Source organism: Lampetra planeri, chromosome 44 (assembly GCF_965212315.1).
Source record: "Lampetra planeri chromosome 44, kcLamPlan1.2.h2, whole genome shotgun sequence".
In the NCBI taxonomy this organism is placed as follows: Eukaryota; Metazoa; Chordata; class Hyperoartia; order Petromyzontiformes; family Petromyzontidae; genus Lampetra; species Lampetra planeri.
The window spans coordinates 3790314-3809008 of NC_136150.1; the positions used below are offsets into that span (position 1 = coordinate 3790314).

The following is an 18695-nucleotide window of genomic DNA, read 5'->3' on the forward strand; positions in this document are numbered from 1 at the left end:
CGTGACTTCAGGAATTAATATTCTTGGTTCTTTTGGTAAAGTCACATAGATAGAAAAAAATACAAAATACATTTTAAATAAAAAAATAATTTAAAATAATTAAAGCTAAAAACCCACAATAAAAAGAAAAAAAAATAATAGTAAAATTTAATTATAAAAAATATCATGGGACCTCCTTTGCCAGTACCAAAATATGAGAATAGGTTTTCCTCTTTTTTTCTGCCATTCTCAAATTTAAAATAATAAAAGCAAAAAACCCACGACGTTTCGATCGCAACACAAGCGGTCTTCATCAGGCGGGGCCACGAGTAAAGGGGGCGGGGCCACAAGTAAAGGGGGCGGGCCACGAGTGAAGGGGGCGGGGCCACAAGTAAAGGAGGCGGGCCACAAGTACAGGGGGCGGGGCCTGTAAGTAAAGGGGGCGGGTCACAAGTAAAGGGGCGGGGCCATGAGTAAAGGGGACGGGCCCACTAGTAAAGGGGCGGGGCCATAAGTAAAGGGGCGGGGCAAGTGAAGGGGCAGGGCACGGGTGAAGGGGGCGGGGCCATGAGTCACCTCATTGTTGCCGCACGGGGGCCACCTCGTGCGAATTTTAGATTTCCACGCCAACCACGATGGATGGGTGGTCAATCAGGGGCACCACCCACCACCACCCACCACCTGAGGTTCAAGTTCTTCGTGTGGTTTATGTTGATGGAGAGCAGCAGCTGTAATTTTCACGAGCCGGATAACTGCGGCAAAAGTAGCAGCTGTATCGCGATGAAGCCCCCCCCCCTCTTGTCAATCGGGCATTGAGTCGTTATTATACAGTATCGATCTTTTTCGATTTAAAGCTTTCGTGACTGCAGGGATTCATCTTCTTGGTTTTTTCGGTAAAGTCACGTAGAAGGGAAATAATAAAATAATAAAAAGAAAACAATAAAATACAATTCTCACGACGTTTCGGCCACAACGCAAGCAGCCGTCCTCGGGTGAAGAACAGGTCTGTCGGAAAGACAGCGTCTGAGAATTGTATTTTATTATATTTTATTTTTATTCTTTTATTATTATTATACAGTATGTTCAATTATTATCGGTGATCAGTCACCGCACTTTTCCGGACAGTTTTTAAGTCAATTTGGTTTTATTTCACGAGGCGACAACTCAAGAGAACCGGGATGAGTCTAATTTTGCAAGCGTGATCTGAGTCACCAAACTGACATAAGGAAAAAAAAGTACTTTATACAACACTGTACCGTATAACGAACGGCCCCTTGTATCAATAAAGCTAGCGCATGTTCTTTGAGGTTTAAACCGGGACACGTGGTGAGTTATCGGCCTCTCCCCATCTCGCCACTCTCGTTGCCCGTGAGTGGCCTGACATTGGCCCCACCTACTGCTCGTGTGCAAGGAACAAGGGTCAATGACCGAAACGTTGCCTGTCGCATAGCCACAGTGCTATTGACGTATGTGATTTTAGTTTAAAAAAAACTGACGCCTTTATACAAGGCATCATGTTTGCAATAACCACAACACACGCAGTTGAAAGGGTAAAAACCTATTACTATATTTTGCCACTGGTAAAGGAGGTCTCATAGTCTATGTGATTTTTTTTTCTTCATTTTACAACGAATATTACTGTGGCGGAGGGGGGGGGGAGACATGACGTCCCTACATGTTGGGTAAGTGACGTCAGGGACTTCTACACAATGACGTCACTCAAACAGAGGGACGTGTGACGGCACGACCATACTAAAGAAACTAACGTCACGGACTTGCAACAAAATGACGTCCCCAACAACCATATAACAATCAAGAACACTTAAAAAGCAGCGTGGGGGGGGAGGAAACGCATTTATAACCGGCGACGTTTCGGGCAACGGCCCTTCCAACAATATCGCCGCGTACACGTCACAGCGCGAGACGGGAAGTGACGTCACAGACCCCCCCCCCCCTCGTCCCCCACGCCCGCTTCCGGCAGCACGGCTTTCAAGATGGAGTCGGTGTTGGCGCGGTTCAGGGCCATTCCCACTGACATGGTACCCGAGCCGAGCCGTGCTGGGCCGAGCGCCGCTCCCTACGCTCACAGCGCACGCGGCCCCTCTGCAGTCAAGCGGAGTGCCCGGGTCCCTGTGGCGAGACGAGCCCGAGCGCTGTAGTTATGTTAACATATGGGTTGGGGAGGGGGGGATGTTGCCAGCGATTTTGGTGCTGGGTTTGTGATTGGCGATGGTGTTTGGTGGATGGCGTGAGGATCACCACCGGTCCTGGGTGTTAGTGGTGATGGTGTTGCTGCTGCTGTTGCTAATGCTTTGTCATAATGCGAATGGTGTGGCGATGGGAGTGCTGATGTCGCTGATGCTAGTGATCGGAATCTTTACTTAAGATTTGGAGGATTACGATGGGCAATGAATATCTTTTTTTTCACAGCGAATAATACTGGCACAGTGCTGCTTGATGATTGTGCTGGTGCTGATGTTGGCGCTGTCCCCCTCTCCTCCAACCATCTGCAGGATTACAAGGGACAGCGCCTGGCTGAGCAGATCTTCCAGACGGTGACGGGAGTGTTTGCGGTAAATCTTCACCTCACCTCGCTCTTCTCTCTCGTCTCACATCCTCACCTCTCCACCTATCATGTGATAGTGTGGTTTTTTTGGTCCGATTGTTGTTTACGACAGCCACCACAGTACACACACACCACACCAGTGGCTTGCTGTATACCAGCCACGTGTACGCGTGGTGAGGTGGTTTGAGTTCAGGTGGTGAGTTTGGTGATTAAAATGGTGAGTGTATAGGTGGTGAGTTCTGATGAAGGCGACAATGTGTCGTAAGTTTGTTGTGATGAGCTCAGGGTAGTGAGTATAACGATTCAGTTGCTGGTAAAGAGTTTGCTTGTCGGTGATGGTGAGTATTGGTGAGTAGTTGAGCGCTGCTGCTGTTGTCTGTCGTGAGCAGATCGCCGGCTTTGTTTGGGGCTACATGGTGGAGGAGTTTGGGCAGACGGTCTACGTGGTGCTTGCCGGCTTCTTCCTCTCGTGTGTGGTGAGTGTCCACTGTGGTATGTTCACTGAGTGGCCACTGGTGTGGTACTGTGGTGAGTTTCCACTGTGATTTAGTGTCCACTGGTGAAGTACTATGGTGTGCACGGTGGTGAGTTAACACTGATGAATGTTCACTGTGGTCAGTGTCCACTGCAGTTTGTAGTATGTGGGCTGTGGTGAGTGTCCACTGTGGTATGTTCACTGTGGTATGTTCACTGAGTGGCCACTGGTGTGGTACTGTGGTGAGTTTCCACTGTGATTTAGTTTCCACTGGTGAAGTACTATGGTGTGCACGGTGGTGAGTAAACACTGATGAATGTCCACTGTGGTCAGTGTCCACTGCGGTTTGTAGTATGTGGGCTGTGTGTGTACTCTGTAGTGTGTGCTCAAAGTGTGACGGTGTGCTGTTTGTGCTGATTTACCTGTGTGTGTGCTTCGTGCATTGTGATGCATACATACAGTATCTGCACTGTGTATGTGGTGTATGTACTATATTATGCAAGTACTTTGTGTGGTGTATGCTGTTTAAATGAAGTCTTAGTGCCTGAAGACTGTGCTCTGGGTCTATACTGTCTGTATGTCATCTTGTCACTTTGTACGTGTGTAGTGTAGCACAAGTCGGAGACGAGGTAGTTGCAGGAGGCACCTTTATTGTAACACCTTTCGGCCGTTCACACACAGGATCGCCTCCTCGCTCCCGTTACCGTACAGCCCAGCCTAGACACAACCCTAACCGCGTTGCACCGACGACGTCGACCGAGACAGCCAACAACTGTCTGGCCGCGCAATTATCGAGTGAAGGCGGCAGCGACGAAGGTGGTGAAGACAACAGCGAGACGAGTCCACTCCCAGAACCGGCAGCCTGGAGCTCTCGCTCTCAGCTGCTTTTATTCTACTCAGCGTGGCCTGGCTCCGCCTGGGCCACGCCTCCCTTCTCGAACCCACTAGCGGGTTCCAGGGGCTTCGCGATGAGGTCTTCCGTGACCCTTGCCCCAGTTCCTCTGCCCCGCCAGCACACAGCCGTGTATGTGCTCGATGGTGTGTGCACTAACTGTCCACCGCAGTTGCCGCTGATGGACAGCAGTCGGCGCTATGTCACTACACGTGCATAATTTCAGTATGAATGCTGTGTGCATGTGATCACTGTGTATATGCTGTCTGCATGTTTTCACTGTGTGTATGCTGTCTGCATGTGTTCACTGTGTATGCGGTTTGTGTATTCACTGTGTATTGTCTCTCTGTTTTCTGTATGTCCATGCTGTCTTAGTATGCGCCATCTGTGTCGCTACCCATGTGTTCATCTCACCCCTTGCTCATTATCAGCGCAACTCACCCCTCAGTTTGCTGTGATCCGCTCCCCCGCCCCCCCCCCCATGTCTTCCACCACTCAGCTCACTCTTCCGCCGTGGCCATTCTACCGGCGCAGCCCCCTACCGTGGCAGCCCCCCCGCGACCCCGGGGAACCCCCACGAGCGCCAGACCCCGGCAGGAAGAGCAAGAAAAAGTGAGAGCATGCGGTCTGTGGTAGCCCAGCTGAGTGTGTCATTCAGCCTGCTGTATTACAGTACTTGTTTAATTTGGTTATTCAGGTTTTTTTTACACTGGAAAAGAGTCCCAGGACTATTTTTCAGGAGGGTCCTGTCAAGTTTTTACCATAGGAGGCAACGATTGCTGTGTATAATTCATAATTGTGTAATTTGCAAGTAAGTTTTTAGATTTGTACAAATATTGACCATGACGCTCGCACACAGTGGCCTACTCTTGTGAATTACGGCTCGGGATCTTTAAAGTCCACTGTGAGTGAAGCAGATGGCCCGTAGCATTTTTACGGTAATACAAACCACAGTAATAATCAGGATTGTAAACCTCTGCAGCAAGTGGCAAACTCGCTACCACTGGGCCACCGTCGCATATAAAAGGTAAAGGCCCAGCCCTGCAATTGCTCACTCACGCCAATGCTGGCGGAAGTGCCTTTTCCAGAGTGAACTCTAGAGGGCATTTGATCGGTGACTATCACAGTGCTAGCCTCCACCCCTTCCGTGGCGTCACGAGTCCCAGATGAATATGGAACAGACCAAGGTTAGACGCCCGTGTTGGCGGTGTTTCAGTGTGGCCCTTCTTCACAGCACAGAGACCAACCCTCTGCTGATCTTTCTACTATGAAGGGCCGTTGCCCAAAACGTAGCCTATTACCTCATTCTCGTTGGTTCTTTCGGTAAAGTCACGTAGGTATAAAATAAATAAAATCACGACGTTTCGGGCGCAACACAAGCGTCTGTCATCAGGTGGGACAACCACAGCAAGAAACAATTGCTGAAGTGGGCAAGAGGGCTGCTGTAACAAGAGGGCTATATAAGTAAGAGAGGGGGGAGGAGCAAGGGGGGAGAGTTGGAGAGGGGGGGGGTAGGGGGGAGTGCTGCGAGAACGTTTAGAGGACGAACAGACAAAATGCTGTGAGGTAAGGGAAGTGGGGCGCTGCTGGAGAGATTAAAGGGCGAGCACGGCAAAATGCGGGGGGGGGGGGGGCGAAGTGAGTGGGGCTGGGAGTGGGAGGCTGAAGAAGCTGGAGATGCGGAAATGAAGGCAACACCATAAAGCAGTTAAAGTTTTACCTGGTTAATAACATACTTCCAATGATTGCTCAATTTGTATCCATCTTCTCAGGTGAAGTTATGTCTGTTTATATATCTGGATGGCTTCATGAACAAAGCTTTGATAGTAGCCCCAAGGTTTGCAGAGTACCGTGGTCTCTGAAAAAAACAATATCATGAGAGCCCCACAGCGTTATAGCAATGGTCAGCCATGACGGATGTATTGGTTCTGCCGTGTTTCAGATCAAATCTAGATTATTACCTCATTCTCTGGATTACAAGACGCACCCAAAATTTGAGGGGTCCTCTTTAAAAAAAAAGAGTGTCTTTACAATCTTGAGATGATTTTTAACAAGATTAAAACACGTCTTCTGGAAGATGATGTATTCTCAGCATTAGACGAACTTTCAAGTTTTTTTTCAAAGTCGGGAAAACAAGTTCATCTTCAATTTTGACTTAAAGCTTTCGTGACTGCAGGAATTTGTACTCTTTGGGTCTTTCGGTAAAGTCCCGTAGATAGAAAAATAAAATAAAATACTTTACTGAAAGACCCAAAGAGTATAAGTTCATCTTACAATCCAGAGATGACGGCGTGCATTTCCTCTCTAGTGCTGTGTTCTTGTTGTATGAACTAATTCTTTTGATTACCGAATGAGCAGCTGTGAACGGCGCAGCCATGCTAACAAGCGTGTAAAACCGTGCAGGCCGCTGGCGCAGCGCGAGGGACGCTGACCCCCGACCTCGACTCCCGGATGCCAGCCTCCCTCCGTTGTTGCAGCCGTTGAAAGGCTCTGTCGGGCCTCCCCCGACAGAGAACCCTGGTTCAATAAAGGATGGAGCGCGTGGAAGAGAACTGTGTCTACATTGTCTGCTTTACCCATCGCGAGTTTGTGGTTTGCTGTACCGCCTTATGTGTGTGTGTGTCCTACACCGTGCATGATACCCGCTTTTCTACTGGCGCATCTGGGCCGTGCCAGAGCCGAGTCGAGCCATCCCGGTGTGGCTTAGCAGGCACCACGGTTGTTTTTCCACTGCACAAGCCTAGCCGTGCCGCTAACGTCATGCGGAATGAATGAGTAGAGACGCTTATAAATTACGCATTCATGCACATGCACCCCCTCGCAGTGGAAATCTCCCAGGGCTGTGATGGCCCCATGATGGCTCGCATGTTCCAGAAGAAAACGGGTATTGGCGACAATCACCAGAGGTTGAGGTTGAACCTCAAGAAGTATTGGCTGGTATTAAACCCCCAGGTGTGTATAGAAATGGGTACAAACTCAGCATTCCATCAGCAGCCATTATCAATCCACTGTTGGTTGCAGGCCTTCCTGAAGCCATCGAAATTTATTTCGCTCCACATCTGCGACGGGTGGAAGTTCATTACCGTTTCAAGCAAGCCCAACCCTACTGATCGGACACTGAATGTCTAAATTAGACCTTGCTTATAAACATCGGACACGAGTATTGATTGGTTCAAGCAAAGCCTGACTGCTGTTAATGGGACGCGGTCGAAACTCAACTAATTCTGCTGCAATGCACTCGCAGGAGGCTGACGGGATGTGCAAAGTAACATTTTATTTAGGAGGGACACGTGGAGGCGAATTGTCTACTTACATTCGCCACGAGAAGCTAACGATGATTATATTACAGAAGCTTTAACTTTATATAAGGAACGAAACAGGTGTACTCCACAAATCTGGCTGTCGCCTGATGAAGCTGGTTGTAATTACTGGCGAAACTTTGTACTCTGTAAATGTCGTGGCTTGGCTCTCCAACACACCGGTGTGCTGTACTAGTATACTACACTCTACACCACTACTATACACTAGTGCTGTATTAGTGACGAATTGGCCACGTTCTGTTTACGTGACAACCCTTACTAGTTGGCTGTGGCGGGTGTTAACGACACATTTATATATTTACGAGATCTAATCCTAGAACTTCTATTATGGGCTTAAACATTTGCTTGAAACCCAAAAATCCGCGTTACCATGGCGACACCGGGGGAGGGGTGGGGGACGCGCTGCGTATCTCATTGCAGCACGCGCCTCGACGTAAACACGGCTCTCGATTGGTGGAGTCGCGCACGTGATCGGGCCTGTCCAATGACGTACCGAGAAAGCTGCCCGTCGACCGCCGTACGTTGTGAAGCCCGGGCCGCCATCTTTAGCAAGGGGGACGGGGGTAAATACCCACTCACCGTGTGACGCGATGCATCACGTGATAGCCGAAACGTCCCCCGATTGGTTCGCGCTGACGATGTAACCCTTACCCAATATGGCCGCGCCGGCGTCGCTTGAACAAAATTTTGAAGACCCAAAATGTTAAGTCCCCCCCCTTCCCCCACTGATCCCCATAGAGACGCGGCGGGGGTGGCGGAGGTTGGAACGGCAGCCAGCCATGGACAGATACCGGCGCATTCGGCTCGTGGGGAAGGGCAGCTACGGGGAGGTCTACCTCGTGCAGTGCCTGGAGGAACGCAGCAAGAAGCAGGTGAGGTGGAGGGTGAGGTGGAGGAGGAGGGTGAGGAGGCGTGAGGCGGCCGGGGTGGTGAACGGTTTTGGGAGGTGCTGGGAGGAGGTGCCCGCTAACTGGGCCGCCCCGTCTGGCGAGACCGATGTCCCATCACCCCTCGTCAAGGCCTCGTTGACCAGACGATGAGCGAGACAGTTGGATCAAATCGTCGGCCAGATCGATCAAATCGTCGGCCAGATCGATGAAATAGTCAACCACATGGTAAACTAGTTGCACGGTAAACCAGATAATCAACCAGATAGTTGCCCAAATAGTCACCACCCCCCCATAGTCAAAATCAATAAAATTGTTAACGTTATTGTCATCCACAGTTCTCAAATAGACAACCTCTTAGCAAAGCAGAACGTCAGCCACATACGCTCAGGCAGGGTGAGTCACAGATATTATTAAACATATATCCACCCAGATAGTCACTCATAGTTACCCAAACATCCTTTATTTACGCAGTCATTCGTCCAGATAACAGTGCTCATTTTATAAAGCGCCTTTCATAAGTCTCAAAGCGTTGCACAAAAAATGAATTAATCTGCCAATTATGAATACATTTCAAACAAAATGAATGAAACCTGATAACAATAACTACACTCAAAATATAGATAAAATAAAATACCCTAAAGCCAATAAAATTACAGTATAAATAAAATCCAGTTACCCCGAAAAGCAACCTCAATCACCCAAAGCCACCAAAATATTCGTCCTCATTACGGTGAGGCACCCAGGGCTTGACTTTTTTTTATTTTACCAGGTAAGGCCCACTGAGCTACATTGCCCTATTTGAGAGGCGACCTGGTCCACAAATGGTATCTCAACGAAGTGGCCTATCGTGTGGACACGAAACGTATATTACTGGTAGGAACCACCTGGTTCCACCACCTGGTTCCACCAGCCCACAGGGGATTATTGTGTCCGTCCGTCGTGCATCCAAAACATGGGAGGGGTGGGGCTGGTCACCCCGTGGTGCCCTTATAACGTTTAACCTACTCACGCCGGCTTGTGGCCACCCTCACAGTCGGGCATATTTGCGGAATACACCACGCCGCCGTTGACCCTGGCCATTGACCGAGCAAACCCAACGTTCCTACCAGCTCCCTCCGCAGGAATGTGTTCTAAATGTGGAGGGAAACACCGGAGGACCCGGAGAAAAATCCACGCAGCAGCCACAGGCGAGAACACGCAAACTCCAAATATATACAGCTGCAGGCGTCAGGGTTGGGATCGAACCCACGACCTCCTATATACCGGGCGAGGGAGTTAACATCTCGCCACCGTGGCGCCCCATGCCCCATGGTTATGCTGTAGTCACCCAGATATTCGCCATGATTCTACCCATGACTCTTATGTGGGGTTCATCTCCCAGGCGTGGGGTGTCTGTGTGATGAGTACGGGGTCTCTGGTGTAGTATATGATGTGTGTGTGTTGTGTGCACGTAATGATCTGCTCATGTTTGTGTCGTGAAGGCCCTCCACCACCCGCCGCAGAAAAAAATGGTCACGCGTACACAGGGGCCGTCCATAAATGACGTCATGCACCTAGGGAGGGGGGGGGGTCAGACATTTGTGACGATGTGTGATGAGGGGGGGGGGGTTTGAGAAATGTGACGTCACATCAAAATGCGCAACTTTAAATAAATATAGACAACACGTTCTACTTAATTAAATAGCCTTTTTTTTTATAAATGTTTTCTCCTACAACATCAGAGTGCAGCGCCACATTAAATACGCACTACAATGACAATAGTTTAAAGCGATTTAAAAAATGTTTTATTTTGGGGGGGGGCAGAGCTTTGTGACGTCATATTTGAGGGGGGGGTCTGACTTTTTGTGACGCCGTGTGACACTTGTGTGCCTGCGTAATGACCCAAATTTGCCAAATACTGTACAGTATTTTAAATAGTACCCGTAAATTACGGTAGCGATCATCGCCCCCTACTGTTAAAACTTGTCAAGGCCCTGCTAAAAAAGTCTTTCCTTTGAAAACGAGCATGAATCGTGATACTGGCTACAAAAGCCTGCATGTAAAGTGATGTCGTGTGTTGGTAATCATTTCAAATTGTAATGCATCACACAGTATTCGCTCACTCTTGTAGAGAGAGAACCACAGACGAGCGGGAAGACAGACAACCACGCAATGAGCACCAACAATTGCACAACCTCTGCGGTCTTTATTTTCAGGCGTAATCGGGAGGAAACCAGAGCACTTGAAAGAAACCTACGCATGTGAGGGGGGAAACACTCCATCCCATATAGATGGGACAGATAATATTCCACATTTTTTTCTGTACCGCCTTCTCCGGGCGAGCCAGGTTACGGTTCTTTCTCGCCGTGCACAGGAGTTGTAAAACATTTGTGCGGTGCTTCACCAACCCTCGCTGCTGCCTCCATAGTGCTGGATTAAAGACCACGCGCAGCACAGCCATCACCCATGCATTCACGCTGCGCCTTGTGTCCCTTTCCCCTTCAGTTTGTCATCAAGCACCTGAGCCTGGCTTCTGCGTCGGCGCGAGAACGCAAGGCTGCTGAGCAGGAGGCCAATCTCCTCTCGTCTCTGCGCCATCCCAACATTGTCACGTACCGCGAATCGTGGGAGGAGGGCGGCTGCCTCCACATTGTCATGGGTTTCTGCGAGGGCGGCGACCTCTATCATCGCCTGCGCCAGCAGAACGGCCAGCTGCTGCCCGAGCCGCAGATCGTGCAGTGGTTCGTGCAAATCGCCATGGCGCTGAAGGTGGGCAAGCGAGCGAGCATGCGTGTGTATCTACATGTGGGGAGCGGTAGTGCTGTAGTTAGCATGCCGCACTACGAATCAGGCAATGCACGTACGATTCCCCCTCACAGTCACCAGAGTTTGATTCCTGCTCACAGCCAACATATGTGACGATTATCTGAACTGGTCCTGGGCCTCTCCTAGGTCGACTCAGCCTGAAATGAGTACCAGGTGGGGTGTGTAAACATCGCCACTAGGGAGATAAAGGACATTGTGCTGGCTGCCCACCCAGTTGTGTGCTTTGTCCACCTTCATAGGTGCTCATTAACAGCACTTTCCTCAACAGTCTGTTCAGGCTATATGGGGGATCTTTGTCTTTGTGTGTGGACTCAAGGTAGGTGTGTAGGCAGTTGGAGGGACTGACACTAACCGTTACACATACCCGCTGCTGGTCGGGTCAAAGAGGTTCAGAGCTCAATGGACCTTTCCTGAATGAAACTCACTTTCTGATATCTTCTACAACAGTAACTCTACCTAACACTAACACGAGCTCTCACGCTAATACCAAAACCTAACCCTAATACTATACCTAACACTAGATTTAACATTCATACTAACTAACTTTTACCTCAACCATAATTCTTACCCCAACCCTAATTCTTACCGCAATTCTAACCCTTACCCAAACCTCACTGATAAACTTTACTCCTGACACCCAACTTCACCCAACACCAACATCAATCCTGACCCCAAATCTCTACACTACCCCCCATGCTTAACCACAGTTAACTCCCCAACCCCCACCCTCCCCCAGTACCTGCACGACAACAGCATCCTGCACCGGGACCTAAAGACGCAGAACATCTTCCTGACACGCGGGGATGTGATTAAGGTGGGCGACCTGGGCATCGCACGTGTGCTGGACGAGCCGGCGGCCATGGCGAACACGCTGATCGGCACGCCGTACTACATGAGCCCCGAGCTCTTCCAGAACCAGCCGTACAACTACAAGGCACGTGGGTCCACGCGGGCTAGGCTGGTGCTGGGTAGGGCGGTGCTGAATGAGGCAGTTTTAAGTGGCTTGTGCCGAGTGGTGGGGAGCGGTGGTGCAGTCGTAGGTAGAGCATTGCGCTACGAATTCGGCGACGCGAGTTCAGTTCCTGCTCACGACCAATGGCAGTGATGAATATTTTAACTTGTCCTCGGCCTCCCCTAGGTCGACTCAGCCTTAAATGAGCACTGGAGAGACACATTTGGCCAGGTGTGGTGTTGGTCACTCACCCCCATGTCTTCTGTGCCGGCTTTCATAGGGGCGAGTGTTGTGGGTGTGAGAGAAATGGGGATTAGTGGCGTGTGGGTGAGTGTTGTGGGGGTGAGTGGCGATTTTCACCGTGGGTGAGGAGTGAATAGCAGTTAGTGAGTTGTGAGTAGTAGGTGGTGGTTATTGAGTAAGTGGTAAGTGTGCGGTTCTCACCCACAGTCGGATGTGTGGGCGCTGGGCTGCTGTGCGGTGGAGATGGCCACGCTGAGACATGCGTTCAACGCGCGCGACATGAACGCCCTCGTACTCAAAGTGGTCAAGGGCAAGGTGAGCAGTCCTTCCCCAGGCCCCTCCCCAACCTCGTCCCCACCGTACCCTACCCACGCATGCCCAGCACTTGTGTCTCTGTACCCATTTGGACCTCCCATTAGCGCGGTTGGCTACGTACTGTGCAAAATCATTTCACCCTACATAAATGTGTGCGTCCGCGCGTCCCCCCGTGTCTCTAGATCCCCACACTACCGCCGCAGTACAGCCGTGAGCTGGGCGAGCTCATCGTGTCGATGCTGAGCCGCTCCCCTGATGAGCGACCTGGCCTCCAACACATCCTCAAGCGGCAGTTCATCCGCAAGCACATCAGTGACTTCCTCCAAAAGTCAGTCCACCTCGTCCCGCTTGTCTGCATCGTCCACCCTGCCATCACCACCAGCATTATCATCTTCATCAACTTCACTGTTAGTATTGCCATCATCACTATCATTATAACATCATCATCACAAAAGCATCACCATCAGCACAATCAGCAGCATCAGCATCATCACTACAGCATAACGAACATTGTCAGTATTAGCATTATCATCTTCAGCACGACCAGTATCATCATCAGGATCAGCATTATCACTATCACTATAAACCATATCAGCAGCATTACCAGCATTATAATAATAGTAACTTATCAGCAGTCACCAACATTGTCTTCATCACTTCCAGCATAATCAGCACTGCATCATGAACATCAGCATTACTAGCATCATCGCCACTATCATCATTATTATCACCCTGGCCAGCATCACCCATATTACCACTGCCGACGGCATGTGGCAAACGTAGCGAGGATCCTGTGCTGTGTGGGTGAGCTGCGTGTGCTTTGTCTTCGTATACCTTACAGGATGGAGGCCGAGCACAAGCGTGGCGGACGCGGCGCCGCTAGGAAACCCCGGGAGCGAGCGGAGAAGGCTCCATCGCAATCGCAGCCCAGCGCCAAGGTCTCCATGGAGACGGGAGACTCGTGTGTCCCCATAGCAACCATCTCCAACGTGGAGCTGCAGTTGGGGACCCTGGGGAAGGGGCCATGGGGTGACAAGGAGGACAAAGGGGGACCCCCCCTGGATAAGCAGCGGGGGAGGAGGATGGGGAGCAGCCCCAGCAGCGAATCCGCGATTCACCCCATATCTGACCCCAACTTCAAAATTAACGCAAACCGTAACCCCAAACCTAACCCCAAACCTAACCCCAACCCTGAAACCAGCTCAAACCCTGTTATGAAGCGGAACCCGACCCCCACACCAGAGGTCGCCAATCCCCTCCTCCCCACAGTCACCGCAACCCCTAACCCGACCTGTGACCTCGACCCTGACCTCGACCCCAAACCTCGGCCAACTCCTAACACCGGGCAACGACCTCACTCTACGCGCACAGAGGTAGCGGTGTCACCGTGTCACACTCACGCGCATACACACACACACGGGGGAGAGTGGTGCGCACATGTGTGTGTATGTGCTTGTGCACGTGTTACCAACTGGTGAGGCCAACGTGTCCAATTGTGCAAGTGTGGAGTCAGATGTCAATATGTTGTGAATGTCACGAGTGTGTGTAGCAGTATTGTACTTGAGTGTGTAGTTTGTGTACACTGCGAGTGTGACTACACCGTGTGTACAGTGTATGTATGTTTAACTTCATTTGCACTGTACGTAGCCAACCGTGCTAATCGGACGTGTGTGTACAGTGTGAGTGTGTGTATAATAAGCGTGTGTACACTGAGTGTACACTGTGTGCATCCAGTGATTGTGTTGTGTTTTAGGCCTCGGGCCGTTGCACCAGTGACCCCGTCACCCCTCCTGCCGCGACCCCTCCTGCCGCGACCCCTCCTGCCGCGACCCCTCCTGTCGCGACCCCTCCTGTCGCGACCCCTCCTGTCGCGACACCGCCTGTCGCGACACCGCCTGTCGCGACACCGCCTGCCGTGCCATCCCAGGGCGTGCCTGCACCGAGCCACAGGGTGCGGCTCTGTCCACCAACACCACCGCCACCATCAACCACCACCTCCACCACCCCATGGGCTTGTGCCGTGGTAGTGACACCACGGTTCTTGTGTCGTGGTTGTCTCACCGCGTGGTTGCGTGTCACCCTGTGGTTGTGCGGCAGAGTGTGGCGAGGGAGAGGAGGCGGCAGAGGAAACTGCAGGAGGAGCAGCAACACGTGCCACTGGGTGAGGGGGCTGGCGTGGGGGTGTGTGATGTGTGATGTGTGATTCTTATGTCTGTGCGAGCGCCTGTGATGTGTGTGGTTATTGTGTCCGAGTGCCTGCGTGTGCTGGCAAAAACAACCCCCACCTCCTCGGCAGTTGCCAGCCGGTAACACCGAGATGGCTGTGAGCAATGTCATTTCGGTGAAGGCCGATAACAATCAGCTGTTATCCCTACAGTGTGTTCGCAGCTGCTACAATGGCCAATAGGGGCTCTAGATGGGAGCGAGGGTCTGGTAACCCTTCCAACTTCAACTAATTTACCAGAAGACTACGAATTAAAGATCAAAACTAGCTTGTGCCGCAGGCCCCCGGAGAAACAGGCCCCCATGACACCTCCTGGCCAAACCCCATTTGGCGGAGCCAGGAGATTGTACCCCACCCACCCACCTTGGGGTTCCTGATCCAATTCCGGACCAGGAACCCCAAAAGTGAATTAAGGCTGTACTGGGGGGGTCTCTGTCTTGGTGTGCCAGCTTCAGGGTAGCTGGTGGAGTGTTAATGATATCATTGGTGAGCAGCAGTGGTGAGCGGTGACAAGGATGTTGATTGCATTGTCGGTTGCGAATGCGAGTGTTGACCCTCACTCGTTCGCGTGTGCAGTTGTCCAGCACCGCCCACTCGTGTCGCTTGGCCCAGCCCCCCCAGCCCCCGCAGCCCCCGCAGCCCCCGCAGCCCCCGCAGCCCCCGCAGCCCCCGCAGCCCCCGCAGCCCACCCCACCACTCAACCCAGAGTCCCGGCGCCCGTGGTGAGCGAGAGCCAGGTGAGAGGAAGCACCGAAACGGTGATGTGCGTGACGGGGTGGGCGTGTGTGGAAGCTACCTCGCCTGTCGCTCTATAGTATTATCATCCCTTCTCTACGCTAGGAAAACATAGACCCCCCCCCCCCGAAGGAATATCTGCACTGGTTTCAAACATTCAGGCTGACCTGCCTACGATCCATCCTGGATTTAACCAGACTGGATTGTGTGAGGAGTTCACAGATCTTTGAAGGATCTGGACACGGTTCCATCAGTGAGCTCCTCCAGCAGCGAGGGTGCATTGATTGGGTCATGTAGACTGCATGCCCAAGTAGCTTCTGTTCGGCCGGATAGAGATGGCTAAACCAGCACTGCACGGGCTAGAGAAGAGATGGACTGATGTGGTACACAAGTCTGTGGAGCCAATTGGACTTGCCGATGACTGGTGTCAGCCGTGTTAAGATTTGCCTCTGTAGAGAAGGCTCGTGAAGGAAGTTACTGGGCAGTTGGAGGCAGTTGCCCTCCTAGTACAGGGCAGAGGGGCGATGCTCGCAACAATGAGCGGAGCGCCAGGCGGCTAAAACGCAGCAGGGAGCATAGGTAGTACATCTGCTGATCATGATCATCTTAGGCAGTCTTTGCCGTGATCTCCTGCCAGCCAATGACAATTCACGTGGCCTCAAGGCTGACCTAGCCTAGCACAAGCACCGTGGTGATGTCACCACCACTTAGTATAAAATGACGGCTGTTGTATGCATAGCTGTATGTTCTTATGTGTCTACCTGTTTCTGCGTGTGTGTCTGTATGCATATCTTTGCGTGCTTATGGATGTCTGGGTCTATTTATGTCTGTCTGTGTATGTTTCTGCTTGTGTATGTGTGTGTGTAGAGGGAGAGTGGCCTTGGCTCCCTCATCTCCGATGAGGATGATGACGACGAAGCATCTGCCTCAAGAGGCAGTGTGGCACGATCAAAGGACAGCTGTGGCCGGTAGGGGTGGTGGGAGCGGCGGTGGTGGTGGTGTCGGTTGTGTTGAGGGTGGTGAGGGTGTTGATGTGACAGCGAGGATGGTGGTAGTGGTGGTGAGGTTGGTGTGGTGGTACCAGTTGTGTTATTGTGGTAGAGAGTTGGTGTTGTGGCGATTGTGCTGTTGCGGTAGACCCGGGATTCGCCGTGTGAGCGTCGACCACACCGCCCCATGTGTGAATGTGCGTGCGCAGGCCGAGCAGTGCGGGGTCCTGTGACGTGCAGGATCTCATGGAGGCCATGACGCTTACGCTGAAGATGGAGCCTCGCGGCGCTCCGCCCATCACCAATGGCCACACGCTGCTGGCGGCCTCCCAGAATGCCATGCGGGGGTTCCACAGGAAGTTCCAGGACACGCTGGTGCTCAAGGGCAAAGCACCAGATCCCTCTACCTTCCTCCTCACCCTGTCTCCCGGTAACCGCCGCCACACCCCTCTGTTGCTCGGTAACCACCTCTATCTTCCCAGTAACCAACCTTGTGTCACTCCCTCTCGTGGCACTGTCACTTTGGACATCTGTGAACTACTGGACATCTGTGAAAAATTACTTTACAGCTCATCGGATTCCTCCAGCATAAATATTCTGATTGATTCTTTGTGGTGAACAGGCGACCGTTGCGTTGGTGTTTGTGCTGCTGGCGTTGTTGTTGTTGGTGGTGGTATTGATCTCGTTGGTGATGTTGCCGTTGTGGCTGCTGCTGCTGCAGAGAGCGGCGCGAGGTCGGGCCGCGTGCAGCAGCAGCTGCTGTGCCTGCGCAAGGAGCTGCTGCCGGCGCTGCACTGGGAGACGCTGGAGGCAGCGTACGCCATCCTCGACTCGGAGCACCAGCAGCAGGTGCCACCCCACCAGCATCCCCCCCCCCAACCATCCCCGTGTGACCCCCGTGTGACCCATGATCTCTGACTTCATGCGCCCCACAACCTCCTGTGACCTCCTCTGACCCCATGACGCCTCACAACCTACTACAATCTCTGGAATTATCCGTGTGACCCCCCCGAGACCCATGTGTGTTCCTCTTACCTTGTGAACCATGAACTTCTATGTCCCCTTAATCCCCTCCGGTGACGCCACAATTCTCAGCGACCTCTTGCATGGCATGACCCACAACCTCCTGCGTAATCGCGCGATCTCCTGCTGGACCCCATGAACTTAACGTGCGAGCCCACAAACTCCTTTGACCTCGTTATATTTTGTACGAATGACCTCCTGCCTAACTGTTGCCCACTGTGTGACCCCAACCGCCCCCACCTCACCCGCTCCCACGACCCAGGAGAAGCTCATCGAGCTGCTGGGGGAGGCACGGTTCAGGGAATTCGGCGAGAAAATATGGAGGCTCAAGTTTTTCGAAGAGATGATGGACATTGGCCCCTGACTCCCCGATCCTCAAAACTACGACCCCCGCGAACATCCTGCCACCTTGCGCTGCGACTGCCGATTCCTGACCGCCGAGGTAGCGGACGAGCAATCGATGACTCGCCAGTATCACGCGATGAGTTGGCGAGAAATAATAAACGTGCTTTTGTAGGAGACGGTGCCCGGTGTGTGTTTGGCTGCGAGTCGGTCGCTTCCTCCCGCGCCGTGGCCCCAGGGCCGGGATGACGATTACACACGCGGCGGCAGCAAAAGTCGCGCGTGTAATTGTTGCAAGAGGTTCGTTCGGTTCGGATCCCAGCGGCTGCCCTGGTTATCACTGCAGGGCTTGTAGTAACCGTGGCAATACCACTACCCACGCGTTGTGTGCTTCACTCACAGTGGACGTTAAAGATCCCCGTGGCGCCATTCGCAAGAGTGGGCCAATGTGTCCCGGCGTCACGGTCCAATTATGAAAAATGACATTGCAAATTACTCAATTGGGAATCACACAGAGCAAGGATCATCGCCCCCTACTGGCAGCAGACTCGAGTCACCCTTGCAAACGAGACTCATCCCGGCCTCCTGCATTCTCAATTGGTCACACAGCACAAACTGAGCCGTCACTGGGGGGGTGCCATTTCAAAACGCGTGGCGTACAGGAGGGCGCGACATCACAAGCGCGTCGTCGCTGTCGTCGCGACCCGTGCGTGAACCTCGTGGGTCAAGTAGCGCTGTGCACGCGTCGCCCGGCAGTCACTCGAGGCACTGCTGCTGCCGTGGTGGGATCACTAAGCCCCCCCCCCCACCGCAAACCAGAGGTCGCAAACGGGTTTTGATTCCTTACCCGTACCCGGCCAAGTACGGGTAGGGTACAGGTATCGGGTACCTGATTGCGACCTCTGGGAGGAAGCCATGTTGCAGGCGCGGGTGGGTTGATTCTAG

The 18695-nt window shown here is 52.1% G+C and overlaps 2 protein-coding genes across 2 annotated transcripts; both read left to right on the forward strand.

Annotated features, from left to right (window-relative positions):
* The first annotated feature begins 1897 nt into the window (after positions 1 to 1897).
* SPCS1 (signal peptidase complex subunit 1) lies at positions 1898 to 6464 on the forward strand. The gene is made up of 5 exons (XM_078614437.1): positions 1898 to 2018; positions 2493 to 2552; positions 2935 to 3021; positions 4412 to 4524; positions 6316 to 6464. Exons 1-5 carry the CDS (start codon positions 1974 to 1976, stop codon positions 6341 to 6343), a joined length of 333 nt encoding a protein of 110 aa, XP_078470563.1. The 5' UTR covers positions 1898 to 1973; the 3' UTR covers positions 6344 to 6464.
* Positions 6465 to 7719: 1255 nt separating this feature from the next.
* On the forward strand, positions 7720 to 17927 carry NEK4 (NIMA related kinase 4). Its single transcript, XM_078614438.1, has 13 exons — positions 7720 to 8104; positions 10607 to 10870; positions 11664 to 11861; positions 12330 to 12437; positions 12620 to 12765; positions 13279 to 13810; positions 14191 to 14388; positions 14535 to 14598; positions 15238 to 15398; positions 16264 to 16364; positions 16595 to 16815; positions 17107 to 17234; positions 17671 to 17927. The coding sequence occupies exons 1-13, from the start codon at positions 8012 to 8014 to the stop codon at positions 17770 to 17772; spliced, it is 2316 nt and encodes a 771-aa protein (XP_078470564.1). The 5' UTR covers positions 7720 to 8011; the 3' UTR covers positions 17773 to 17927.
* Positions 17928 to 18695: the final 768 nt, after the last annotated feature.